General features: G+C 46.7%; 2 protein-coding genes across 3 annotated transcripts in view; one reads left to right on the top strand and one right to left on the bottom strand.

Moving 5' to 3' along the window:
• Positions 1-1,912, bottom strand: part of PLA2G7 (phospholipase A2 group VII) — a 17,544-nt gene extending 15,632 nt beyond the window's left edge. The window contains exon 1 of the mRNA XM_055713464.1: positions 1,487-1,912. Coding sequence (XP_055569439.1) covers positions 1,487-1,850 — 364 coding nt within the window. The 5' untranslated portion in view covers positions 1,851-1,912. The remainder of the gene's footprint in view (positions 1-1,486) is intronic.
• The window catches only part of ANKRD66 (ankyrin repeat domain 66), a 14,574-nt gene extending 2,060 nt beyond the window's left edge, over positions 1-12,514 (top strand). The window contains exons 1-4 of one of the 2 annotated variants that reach the window (XM_005441554.3): positions 1,945-2,036; positions 4,027-4,272; positions 5,636-5,864; positions 12,025-12,514. In XM_005441554.3, the coding sequence (XP_005441611.1) occupies positions 4,134-4,272; positions 5,636-5,864; positions 12,025-12,205 (549 nt within the window). In that variant the 5' untranslated portion in view covers positions 1,945-2,036; positions 4,027-4,133 and the 3' untranslated portion in view covers positions 12,206-12,514. Of the gene's footprint in view, positions 1-1,944; positions 2,037-4,026; positions 4,273-5,635; positions 5,865-12,024 lie in introns of those variants that run through there. The other variant, XM_055713468.1, reaches the window with a different exon arrangement.
• Positions 12,515-12,991: the final 477 nt, after the last annotated feature.

The raw sequence follows: 12,991 nt of genomic DNA on the forward strand, positions 1-12,991 counted from the left end.
TTTACCTGAGAGCCCCAGTTCTGGTCCCTGCGCTTAAATGTTCTGTTTTAGGCACTGAAGCAATTCTTCTCACCCTTTGCTTTCTGGTTTGGGCCTGAGGCAGGACCTGGTGGTGGAGAACTTGTCTGATGTGTGGTCAGGACATAGGGATGTCGGGTAGAAGCAGCAGGCAGCAGCACTGGAGTCAGCAGGATTGGCATGTGGGTTCAGTCTTCCTGTGGAGGTTCTGGATCCAAGGGCTAAATCCAAGCATATCTCTTCCAGTAGGAATGTCCCCTCTCACTTCTCTACAAGCACGACTCCACTGCAGAAGGGTCCCTTCCCCTCTAATACTAGCTGATTTTGAGGAGATAAAGTGTTTTACTTCCAGCAGGCAGAAAAAAAGGGAAGGCCAATTGCTCATGACAGCCAGAGACGGAGATTTGAGCATCTCCACTTTCCTCCTGGAGTTACCCATTAGAGGGTTGTCACAACAGCTTCTCAGCTGCTGTAAATCGTGTCAGCAGGGTTGCTAAGTGCAAGTCCAGACAGCACTGCCACCCTTGGCTCCTGCCCTGAAAAGCCACCGGCTGCTGCTCTTGGAGAGGCTTGGATGGTCCTGTCACAGGGTGAAGTACAGGCAGGCTCTCCTGGCCAGTTCATCTGACTTAACGTTGCAGTACACCACTTTTTCACCTCTCTCTGAGTTCATCGGGCTCAAAACACATCGGGGGGAACCTCATCCTAAACCCACCGTCTCTCTCCCCACCACCTCTTAACAGCAGCCAGGGTGTAAGGTCCCGTGCAGGCATTCACCTTGCAGATGCTGGGTTTGGGGGCAATGAAAGCTGTGCTGGCAGAGCACCCAAAACCTCCTGCTCTGTGTCCCTCAGCCTCCCAGAAGAATTTACATCAGGAAGGACCGCTGGAGGTCACCTAGTCCAAGCCTGCTCAAAGCAGGGCACATATGGGGCTGCCTCAGTTCTGCATGTCTCAGTGCTGGACGCCTGAAGCAGAGTTTAATCACCCTCACTGTGAATTTTTTTTTTTTTTCCATCTTCCATCTAGCCTGGGTTTCCCCTGCCACAGCCTGGGACTGCTTTTTCCCATGCCCACACTGAGCACACCCGGATCGGGAGGTGGGTTGCTCTTCCCCACGGGAAAACTCAGTTCACCTTTTCCCTGGACGCTGGCTGGCGGTACACACGGAGGGGAAGGGGCACGTCTGCTGTACCCTCCCCTGCAGCTTAGCCGGAGCGAATCCCACCCCTCCGCAGGGACGCGCAGGGAGAAGGGGCTGGAAGGGAGGAGGCGGAGGAGCTTGAGCCCTTGGGAGTTGGAGACAGGCTCCGGGAAGGGCAGGCTGACGCCAGGGAGGGGAGCGATGCCAAGCTGTGCGAGGGGCTGCGCAGAAACTCCCCAGCTCCTTACAATCCCCCTTGCTCCTCCCCGTGCTCTCTCCTCAGACCCTTTTCCCCCTTTTAGCAGCACCCAACGCTCCACGTACCTGGTGTGCAGTGTCCCCGTCGCCCTCCGCTCCAGTCCCACTGGCCAGAGGAGCTGGACGGAGCCTTCGGCCACCCTCGGCCCTCAGGAGCCAGGCGAGAGGCGGCTGCTCCCGCAGGAGGACGTTTCTCTCGCGGGCAGACCGACTGCCGGGTTCTTCCCGAAGGGGAGGGACCAAACTTTGCCTTAGTTTTCAAATGAGACAATCTTTCTGGGAGATATCTTCCCTGGGCCTGCAAAACAAGTTTCCGACATGGAGCCATCCCAAAAAAACATTGCACGCCCCGGAGGACCCCACGGCTGCTTAGATGCTGGGCTGCGCCTTTGTGTGGCAGGGGGGGATTTATATACGGGCTTGTTTGCATGTGGCTGCGAATTTCTGGCTTTTCTCGCGGCGGCTGCTGAGCGTGGTGGCGTGGGGCTGGGTCAGGCACCAGACCCCGGTGAGAAATTCCCTGGCAGGGTTGCGACATCCCGCAGAGGAGCTGCCACGCTTACGGCTGGGCAAGGCGGGGAGACCGCAGCACGGGAGCACTGTGCTTTGGCTCAAGGTCCCTCCATCAAAATCCAAATCTTTTCCTCTGGCCTTATGAGAAAGGGATAACAACCCCGCAAGGAAGCTGATCCCGCTTTTGGGTGCAGCTTCTGGAGCAGCTTACGGTGGATCAAGCATGGTCCCCCCTGAGGGGGCAGATCTGCACACCCCCTTTACGCAGCCCCCTCAGTAGTGCTGAGTTTAGGGAATTCACCATAAACCCAGAACCGATAGCAAAAGATGAGCTTTCTGAGAGATCAACAGGTTGATCCAGCCGATGAAACAGCCATATGAGCTTCAAGGCCAGCAAAGGGGGGCAGCAGGGGAGGGAGGGAAGGTGAAATTTGGTTTGGCTTAAATTGCTTGTGATGCTGCACCCATGGACTGTCGTCCCCTCGGTGAGCTGGTGAGCTCCTGAGGTGGGATCACTGGCTTCCCTTCCTCTCCCTTTGCATGTGTGTGCGTGGGTATGATGTGAAGCTAGCAGAACACAAAGGTGCTTGAAATGGATGTTTTTAAACTTTGAATTTTGTTGGCGTTTCCTTAGAAAAGAATAAGAAAGTTGTATGAAAAGGTCCCAGATCTATTTCTTTTCTGTACTTTTGTCCAGCACTCATTTTGGTGGATGCATTAAAGTGTAACATTTTCAGGATAGATTTAATGCTGATGAAATGTCTTAGAGGATAACTCTGAAGATCTCTGTTTAATCTAAAGGAACAGGTTCTTCAAGGTTAGTGAGAGGCAATGAGGAGGAGGTGGTGCATGAATGGTTTAAATAACAGAGACATGCCAAAGCCCATGATACTTCTGTGGCCCTCTGAGGAACTCCAACATTTATTATATTTTTTAATGTATTCTGATATTCCCAGATGTGCAGGAGTCAAACTCAGTAGAAGTCATGTGTGGGTCTTTCTCTTGCATCTGGTCTACACAGTCCAACCACCTAAGTCAGGGGACTTGCTGAAGCAGGCGGTGATTCCCTCTGACCTTTGTATCTCATCTTTTTCTTATAAGAAAGCAAGGTAGAGATGGTGGTGTGTTCTTCCAGCCTGGATTTGAGATGTGGTTGGGGTGTTTATGGGAGTTGGGAGCAGGGAAATGGCCCCATCCACCTCTGGCTCCCAGGATGCAGCCCCTAGGGTTGCAAACCTTCCGTCACATCAGCCTCTACAAGCTCCCATGTTGATCCTTTCCAACATGCTGAGCATGGCAATCAGACTCTTTTCAGTCTGTGAAAATTACTCCATGAATTAAATGTAATGCAAAAGTTGGAGCAAATCGTGAAACTTTTCTCGCTTATGAGGGGAGCTGGACTAATTAGATCAAGACTAACTTCAATATGGCAATACAAAAGTTTTCTCCCCATTGATCTGGCCAGACTGGAGAAAATATTGCAGTGTTTCCATCCTCAGGATGATGGGGTAGCGTAGCGATCCTTGCAAGCTGCTTAAGTTCCCTGCCAGCAAAGCAGCCAGGAAATACCCCCTAGCACAGGTATAATCACTGAAATCCACAGCCTTGCAGGGCCAGAAGATCTGCTTGTGTTTCTTGATGAGGGTCTGTTGTATCGGACTGGAAAGTGCAAAGCATGGCTATAGAGACAAGATTTTTAAGCAGCATGTCATAGCTTGATTATTTGCACCAAAACCCATCAGAAGATGCATGCACGGGCATTTCTTTCATTGCAGTAATATGCTACCGATAATGGATCTGCAGCATTGGCAAGGGAGGAGCCAGTTTCCATAGCGAGCACCAACAGACCCGTGGCAAATGTTTGGCCTGAGCTGGCTGTTTGTTAGCAACATCCTTGAGAAATGCAGTGTGCTTTTGTCTCCGAGTCCTTTATATAAAGGGCTGCACTTTGCTCCAGATTTCCATGACTGCGAACCAAATATCACCATCAGTCCGTGATCACTGGTTTGAAGATAAATGAAAAATATTTTCTCCCCCTCTCATTCCTTTTTCCTTATTTTTGGATAAATTCTGATTTCTCATTTTTAATCCAGGTGCTCCTTGATCTGTTAACATTGCCCTTGAGAGGAGCTGATGCATCAGTGAACACCCACCAAATGACCACTGCTCTTTTACCAGGCACCTCTCCGAAGTGCGCAGCATGACAGAGCTCCATGAAGCTGTGGCTTTGGGGGACTACGACCTGGTGGATGAGATTTTGAGGACAGGGCGCTGCGATCCAAATCACAAGGATGCTGACTGGCACGACAGGACCCCGCTGCACTGGGCTGCTGCCAGAGGTAAGGGTACCCCGGCTCTGTTACCTCTGTGAACTGGCGGCGTAACGGGTGATGCTGAGCGTAATTACATCTTGCTGTGACGGCAATCAGTGCTGGTGATAGTCGCAGCTTCTATCTGTTCATTTTGTCCTTAACGAGCCAAAAAGAGAAAAATAGCAATTTAAATGGGAGCTCTGCTGCCAAAGTAATTTAGGGGGTTGCCATCAAAGTGATTTTTTGGCTTTTTTTCCTGTTATGTGAAAACTTACAGTTTACATATGTCCATATAACACGTCTCCTTGCTCCCCACATTACTTTTCTAAGAGGTGACTTCATACAGTACAGAGGAGTTACTTCTTATCTACACCTGCACAAATGAGCAAGAAAGCCAAGCACGCTGTATGTATACCAAGTATTTATCAAGCCCAAAAGAACAAAACAATTACAGTGTGTTTTACTTTGCCCTCCCTTTATCCCAACTGGTCGAATGAACAACACAGGACCAGAGGTTTTTTGCAGCTCCTGTTTGTTCCTTCACCATCAGAAGTGTCAGTGAAAGCTAAAAATCCTTTTGCAGCCCCCAAAAGAGTTGAAGGCAACAATATATAATGTATAATTGCGCACAGCATAAAATGGGATCTCACATCATGGCATTTGCCTTTGCTCAGAAATCAGTTGTGTGATTTGCTGGTTTACACTTGACACCAGTTTTTACTTTTGCTGGGATGGATTATTACTCATTTGAGCATCAGCAAAGGGAACTGAGCTATCTGAGAAAATAATGATGAGAGACTGGCGTGGCCTGGGTGGCACTGGGAACGATCTGGCTCAGTCAAGGCAGTGTGAAGTAGGGTAGAAAGCCTTTTTTTTTTTTTTTTGGCTTCTTTAAGCAATTCCACAAGTTAGAAAAATATGAAGGTGAATGAAAACAAGTGATTTCTCTAGCTCCGATCAAGCAGACCTGTGTTTTAGTAAAGCTGTTCACAGGTTTTCCAGTTTTTTAATGTTTAGATTTTATTTTGCATCGAACTAAAAACCAAACCAAAACAATTAAATAGTCAATAGCCAGTTGGTCAATGACTAACTGAGATGTGCTGTTCAGAAATTTGTACAAGGCTTTTTGCCTTTTTGTTGTTTTTGTTGTAAAATGCTTCTGGAAGCAGTCTAGTTTGGGAAAAAAAATTTCTAATGTTTGGGTCTTTTTTTAAAAAAAAGCATTTTCTAATGAGTATCATTTATTTGATAAATCAAATGGCCAGGTCGTGGGTAAAATCCATTGTTACATGCCTGAGAGAATTATGATCAACTGTGTGTGACCATCTTCTGCATCCTGAAGGTATGGTCTAATGCAGGTGTGTCTTCTCTCCCTGTTTTTCTGCCCAAGGGCAATCGGAGCTGGTCAAGCTCCTCGTGAATCACGGTGCCCGGCATTGCCTGCGGAGTGACGTGGGCTGGACACCGGCTCACTTTGCTGCCGAGTCGGGGAGACTGGGAGTGCTTCGCACCCTTCATTCCCTGCATGCTGCCATGGATGCAGCTGACCTCTTTGGTGACACTCCCAAACGGCTTGCAGAAATCTACGGTCACCAAGACTGCTCCAGGTTCTTGGAAAAGTGAGTAGTGATGGCCAGTCCCACTGTGGCAGCTGGCAGGGCTCCAGCAATGAAAACTAAATTGACTGCTATATAGAGGACCAAAACGAATATGAGCATATTGCTTATCTTTCCACCTAAAGCTTATTAAAGCCATCAAGCATGAGTAGCAGGTAAGACAATATGGGTCTTTGTTGTGGGAACGCCATTGGGAAGATGTTAATTTATTCCACTACCTTCTATGGTTTGCCTTGGTGTGTTTTCAAAATCTTTATCACTTCATGACATCATTGTTTTTATAAAGATGTTACAGAGTGATTTTTAAGCAATGGAAATGAAAGCAAGAACTAACAAGTATTAAACCCTTAGACTGGTGAATGCTGAATACACAGGTTGAATTATTTAAGAACATCCCTTTAGCAGTTGGTGTTGGTGTATGTATATAGCTTGGCTTTTCCTGTAGTGAAGAACAGAGCCACCCTTTTTTTTTTTACGTAATTATTGAAAATCTGATCTGTTAAGAGGATGGCCACATATTAATCACTTCCAAATTTTGGAAGACTCCTTGTTGTTTTAACTGTTTACAGTTATCACTGTGGCACCATATGCAATGGCCAATATGCTTTTAAAGGGTTCCCAGTTACCATCCCTGTTTTTCAGCCACTGATTTGGCTCACAGGTGGTTTCATCCTTGCAAAGCTGTTTCCCTGGAATAGGATGCTGTCCTCCAGAGCTCTGAGCTGTGTTCCATACCTACATCTCTCTAGAGCAGCGGTACAGACCAGCAGAGGTTAACCAGCTTGTTCACTGCAAATCATACACCCACACGTGCCCTGGCATTTAAATAATGCTGCTTGTGAAACTGGCACACGCCAGACGCAGAGATGCTGAGAGCACCCAAAGGCTTTTCCTCTCCTTGGTTTTTCTGTGAATTTACAGTCCCACCATAGTTCTTAACTAGCATCTTTTTTACCACTGCCACATTCTCAAGACTGCTTTGGCACCATATAAACCATGGCTTTTTTTTATAGATGCGTATCCAACTCAAAATCTCCAGCTTGCCAGTTTGGCACAAGAGCTGCCAATTTCAAAATCATTTTCATGGTGTTCAAAAACAATTTCATGGTGACTGGGCAAATATCTGAGGTAGCCAGTGCCTACCAAATGCCACCTTTCATTAATCCATGTAAACCTTTCTGTAGGTACTGCTGTCCTTTCGCTGTACTTCTACAGCTTGTTGGTTCCTGCTGAAAGGCTCCGTGCCCACTTTTTGTCTTGACAGAGCATCAGTGTCCTTCCGTAGGAAGAGACAGACAAACTGTGCAAAATCCCCCTGTACAGAGCCCAAAAAGCTTTCTAGGACAGCCACAGGTCCCTGTTTCTAAGCTCTGGCTGTTGTGGAGGCTGCTGGGACCTTTGCATTTCACCTGCCCACCCAGTGTCCAGACACCTCACAGCTAAAGCCTCGCTGTAGAGACCCTCGCTATTCACCACCTTCCCTCCACACAGAAGAATCACCTCTTATTACTCTTAGAGCTTCAGTTTAAAGAAATTCAAACAACCAACAGTTGATACCTAAGCTTTAGTAATCTATATATTTTTTTACGACCTAGACCCTGGCTGGGATAAGCTCGGGTTTGCCACCTCTTGGAGAATGGGGCACTTTCTTCCAGGGGAGAGGTTCTCTTTATACTGTTCTCAGTGCTTGGCTTGCTGAGGTTCTGTGTCAGAACAGGTAAATATTGTCTGCCCTAGAGGGTGAAAGTCCTGCAGGCTTGTTCCCCTTGATTAATCATTTATAGCAATTGCTGACCTAGTCAGTGCTGTCACTTTTGCCCTACTCTCACCATTAAGCCCTGCCAGGTCTGTAGCATTTGCCATGCACTTGGCTGTGCACCAGAGCCATGGCACTGAGGTGACAGCGAGAGTGGGGCAATAGCCCGGATGGTGCCAACGGGTGATGCCTGTGGCGGGCAGAGGCGCCTGTGTTGGTGGAAGTGGCTGGGAGGATGACTGACAGGATGATTGACATCCTGGTCTGAACCACCTCGGCAACAGCCTAGGGCCGCTCAAGTAGCTGATGGGGGGTTTTCTGAGGTGAATGACTAATTTAAGGTCGAAAACTTGTCTTTCAGAGCCACGTGCTGGCCTGACTCACCCCGTGGCTTCATGACTCAGCTAGGAGCATTGCCAGGACAACTTAATAACTGGGAAGATGCTTTGAATGCTCATGCCTGGGACATATTACAGGACATGGGAAGCTTGTATGATCACCTCACAGCCATAACACAGCCTGTGGCAGCCAGGAGTTTATCACCAGGGCTCAGGAACCCTTTCTTTAAGCCCAACCGCTATATTTACAACCACAGTGGACACCTTTACCTCATGCAACAGTTTCACGTCCTCATGTCAGCAAACTTGGAGTCAACTAGGAGGAATTACTGCCATTTCTAGTATAATCGCGATTACCTTCTGCTCCTTCAGGTGTGCAGAAGGTCCCAGAGGTGATGTCCATGGTCAGGCAGGGCTCCATGGCTCCAATGGGAGCTGGGCAGTACCCATGTGTGCTGCAGACAAAATGAAGTGTGCGTCTGCACATTAATGCTGTGCAGCACAGAGCAGGTCTGCCCGTCACTCACGGTGTCTGTGGTATCGGTATGTAAATATGAGGGATATTCTGTTACAGATCATCACCATCAGTTTTGGGTATTTGCCTGTCATGCAGAAAGAGAGAAAAGGCAATTTTTAAAATAACAGCCTGAGGGGCTGTGCCAAATGCAGGGCTGACATGCATATCTAAAAAGGGCTATGAGCATCCAAATCCTTCCTCTCACCACTCACCGAAGTTTGCATGGACATGCAAAGGATAGGGAACAGCCTTCAAAACACAGCTGCTTCTGAATAACAAACACATCATTTGCATTAGATTTGTTATGCATGAGAAGGGCTTTACCCTGGCACTGAGAGAGCTGCCAAGGATGGTGCCAAGCAGGCACAGAGACCCACGGCCCCTGCCTGCCACCAGCATCTCTGCAGAGTGCCAAGGGCTGAAACTGCACCAAAGGCTCCTGCTATCTAAGCCCAGGGCTTACATATATGTATGTGTATGTGTGTATATATATACATGTGTAAAATTGTACAGAAAGAGGTTTCTTGCCTTTGGTAGCAGATACTTAATAGAATAGAATAGATTAGTTCAGTTGGAAGGGACCTGCAATGATCATCTAGTCCAACTGCCTGACCAGTTCAGGGCAGACCAAAAATTAAAGCATGTTATTGAAGGCATTTTCTAAATGTCTTTTAAACACTAGCAGACATGGGGCATTGACCACCTGTCTCAATGATATGTTTGTGTAGGTGTATGTATATCTGTCTGTCTGTGTGTGTATATATCTACAAATATATATATATATGTATCTCTGTAGTAAACCCATGCTATGCAGCACATCTGTGTGAAACCACTGGCTTTGCTCCATGCTGCCCAAGCTCTCAGCTGGGACAGCATTGCAGTGATGTGATGGAGCTGCTGTATTAGAGAAAAAAGGATTTTTCCTGGTATTTGGTGCTATTTTTGACAGAGCGCCACAAATACTCAGTACCTACCGAATCAGACCTCTGCAGTAGGAGGAAAGGGTTTGTCTTCTCTTGGATAAGATTTACACTTAGGAGAGTCTATGTCTGGATCCTGGCAATGTTGCTGTCCAGCGGGGTCTCTGTGAGGAGAGGTTGGGGCTACACTGTGCCAGATACACCGCAGGACACAGCCCAGCCCACCAGTGGCACTGGGGGTGCCTCTGGAAACATGTGTAAGAAAGGGAAGAAGTACTGCCCAGCAGGGAGGAGTGAAGGAAAAAAGTGAGGAACAGCCCTGCAGCTCTAGGGTAAGTGAAGATTCCCCCCCACAGCCCATGGAGAATACCATGGTGATGCAGGTTGTCCCCCCACAGCCCATGGAGGTCCACAGTGGAGCTGGTACCCACCCTGCAGCCTGTGGAGGACCCCATGCCAGAGTAGGTGCGTGTGCCCTGAAGGACTGAGGCCCATGGACAGCACACACTGGAGCAGGCGTATCCTGAAGGACGGCAGCCCATGGGAAGGACCCACGCTGCAGCAGGGGAAGAGCGTGAGCAGGAAGGAGCAGCAGAGACAAACTGTTATGGACTGGCTGCAAGCCCCATTCCCCATCCCCCTGCGCTGCTTGGGGAGAGCGGGGAGAGGAGTTGGGAATGAACAAGTGAAGTTGAGCCTGGGGAAAAGTGGGGGTGGAGGTATGGTGCTTTAGTTTTGTCTTTGTTCCTCATCATCCTACTCTATTTTCAATAGGCAATAAATTAAATTGATTTTCCCCAAGTCAAGTCTGTTTTGCCTGTGGTGGTCCTTGGTGAGTGATCTCCCTGCCTTTATCTCAACCCACGAGCTCTGTAGTCTTTCTTCCCTCATCTTGTTGAGGACAGGGATTGAGAGAGCGGCTGAGTGGGCGCCTGGCAGCTGGCCAAGGTTCACTCACTACAGTGGCTCCTATTTTTTCAGTGCTTTCTGCTGCTTACTACTGGTGTGAGAAAGAAAAGGTCCTTTTCTTTGGATTTTGCTGTTTTTTTGAAAGGGAACTGGTCCTTCAATGACTTGAAAATTGGTGGTTGGATTAGATGATCTTTAAAGGTCCCTTCCAAGCCAAACCATTCCATGATTCTAGGTTGTATGACTTGGAAGTGAAAGATAGATATACTGGTCTTTTAAAATTCTTTAAAATTCCCTTTAAAAATTCCTCGAATAGCTACAAAATGCAGAAAGTAGCTATCTATTTTTTAGTTTGAGGTTATTTTTTTCCAAAAGACTATGTCTGTGCCAGGCACATGTAAGGACTGTAAAGACAAAATTAACAACACTTCATAGGAAAAATATTTAAGAGCTGTGATTGAAAAAACCATCACTAAAATGATAAAAAGAAATAAAAATTCCACTGCTCAAATGAGCATATTCATTTTGGTCTTGATGAAAGTGGTTTTTAATTTGCTTTGGTTGTTTGCAATGGGAAATGTAATGAAAACCGTTGATATTTCAAGGCTATAAGGAACATTGCAGTGAGTTATGTTTATTTTCAGGTTACAAGCTTGTGCAGTGTCCTTCAATGAAGATCTGGGTCTGTGTTCGTTTAACAGAAAAAAGATGTGAATATCACACACACACCCCCCCCAAAAAAAAAACCAAAAAAAACCCCAAACCCCACCAAAACCAAAAAAAGAAGACTTGGGTAAATCACAGATGCCAAAAGCAAACTCCATGCTGACTCGGAAATCCCAGGGTCTGGGTGGACGATGGTTCAATGTGTGACATCCAACAGGTTTCACATGCTTGAAATCATAGAGACAGCTTGAAAAGCACAGCTAAAATCCCCAGAACCAGAGGAGAGTTGTCAATGATTTGTATATGGAGATACTAGGCTGGGAAAAATGGTGTCTTCTACAAAAAGTTTTACCATGCAAAATTTGAACCTCTGAAGCACAGCTGTATTTCTATGGTATTGCATAGTTAGAGTTATTATTTTAAAAGAAGAAATGGGGGTGTATTGTCCAGTTTATTTCTGGATTTGAATGCAAACTTTACCAGAATTTCAGGGTTGAATTGGATTTGGATTAGACAATTCATGAGGTTAAAAGTTTGTCTGTAAAGAATAACTATCTACAAATCCTCCCAAATTCCCATTGTCTTCAGATCTGATGTTTTGGCGTTAAGAATTTCTAATACTTATGAATGAGCAGTATAGAAAATAAAAGAAAATGGAAATGTTGCAGTTGCAGCGAGTTACTATATTATGTACGGTTGCATTAAATGTGCTCAAGTCTATTTAAAAGCACACTAATTCATAAGATCCGTCTTTTGAGAGCTTTGCACAGTTAAAATTATGATTCCGATGGTAAAAGTCTGATCTCACCATAGATCTTTACCGGAGGTTTCCCACTTCAGCCCAGCTCTCAGTGAGTACCTGGTCGCTTGGGGTGATGAATGCTGCTCGGTTTGGGATGGACCTCAGTGTTTTCTCATGTATTTATTGCTGGCAACAGTGTTTTGACCATACCAATACAGGATCCCCTGACACTGTAGGTGGGCTGCTCGTGGATGGTGGAGGGGCTGTGCTGTCTGTGCTCAGTATCTGAAGATGCACTCTTGCTTTCTTCCCCAGAGCAGAGGAGGAGAGCAGAAACTATCGCAGGACAGCTGCAATGAAAGGCATCTCCTTAGACCAGAGAGATGAAGACTGGGAACTCAAGAAAGACGAGCTTCTGAGAAACCCACCATGTTCTCGGGAACGCTACACACCCTCTGCTCAAAAGAAAAATCGAAAAAAAAGGGGGAAGCAGTAGTGTGCCCACTGAGATCTTGCAATGCAGAGCGAAGACACTGGCAGACCTCAGGTGCATCTGCAGGGTGAAATATGGATGGACAGGAGAAGCAGATGGCCACCGGGATACATTCTTGTGATGTACCATAAATGCTGTCATTGATAGGGAGCAGGTAGAAGTGCTTCTGTCTGTCTGTGTGTCTATACATATCAGATCTCAAATATCAGAAAACTGCAGAAGATGTTTAAATATACTAATACTCTAATTCACTGAAGTGTATAAATATACAGAAATAACATCAGCTACCTATATTGTCTGAGAGGGAAATGGTTTTACTCCTAACTGATTCCTGCAGGCACCTAGGATTGTGGTACTCCTCACTCTGCTGATGTTCATGGTATTTGCTTGTTTGCTTTTGGTCCTGGGTCAACCAGGAGGCTCTGTGGGGGCTTGTAGCCCCTGGTGGTGTTTGGGGTGGGGTACAGTTGCTTCTTCTGGCTGAAGGGGAGATGTTGATGCTGACCTTTTACAGGACACACGGGTCTAACAGCCTGTATCTACCATTCCTGGCCCAGCAAGAGAGAAAACATGCTCCCTGGTTACTGCTTTCAGACACCTGTGGCTGTCAAGACAGAGCACTGCCTTATTTTTAGCAGTGCCCCCAGTGATCTTTATGTCTGTGCTCAGAGGCATGCTCTGGAACTGGACCTGAGACATCCCGCTGTTCATCAGCACAAAATGCAAAAAAACGCAAAAGCTTTTTTAACCGTTTCATTTCTCAATCATAAAAAATTTGATTGACTCAAA

The sequence above is a fragment of the Falco cherrug genome, chromosome 6, assembly GCF_023634085.1.
Source record: "Falco cherrug isolate bFalChe1 chromosome 6, bFalChe1.pri, whole genome shotgun sequence".
NCBI lineage: Eukaryota > Metazoa > Chordata > Aves > Falconiformes > Falconidae > Falco > Falco cherrug.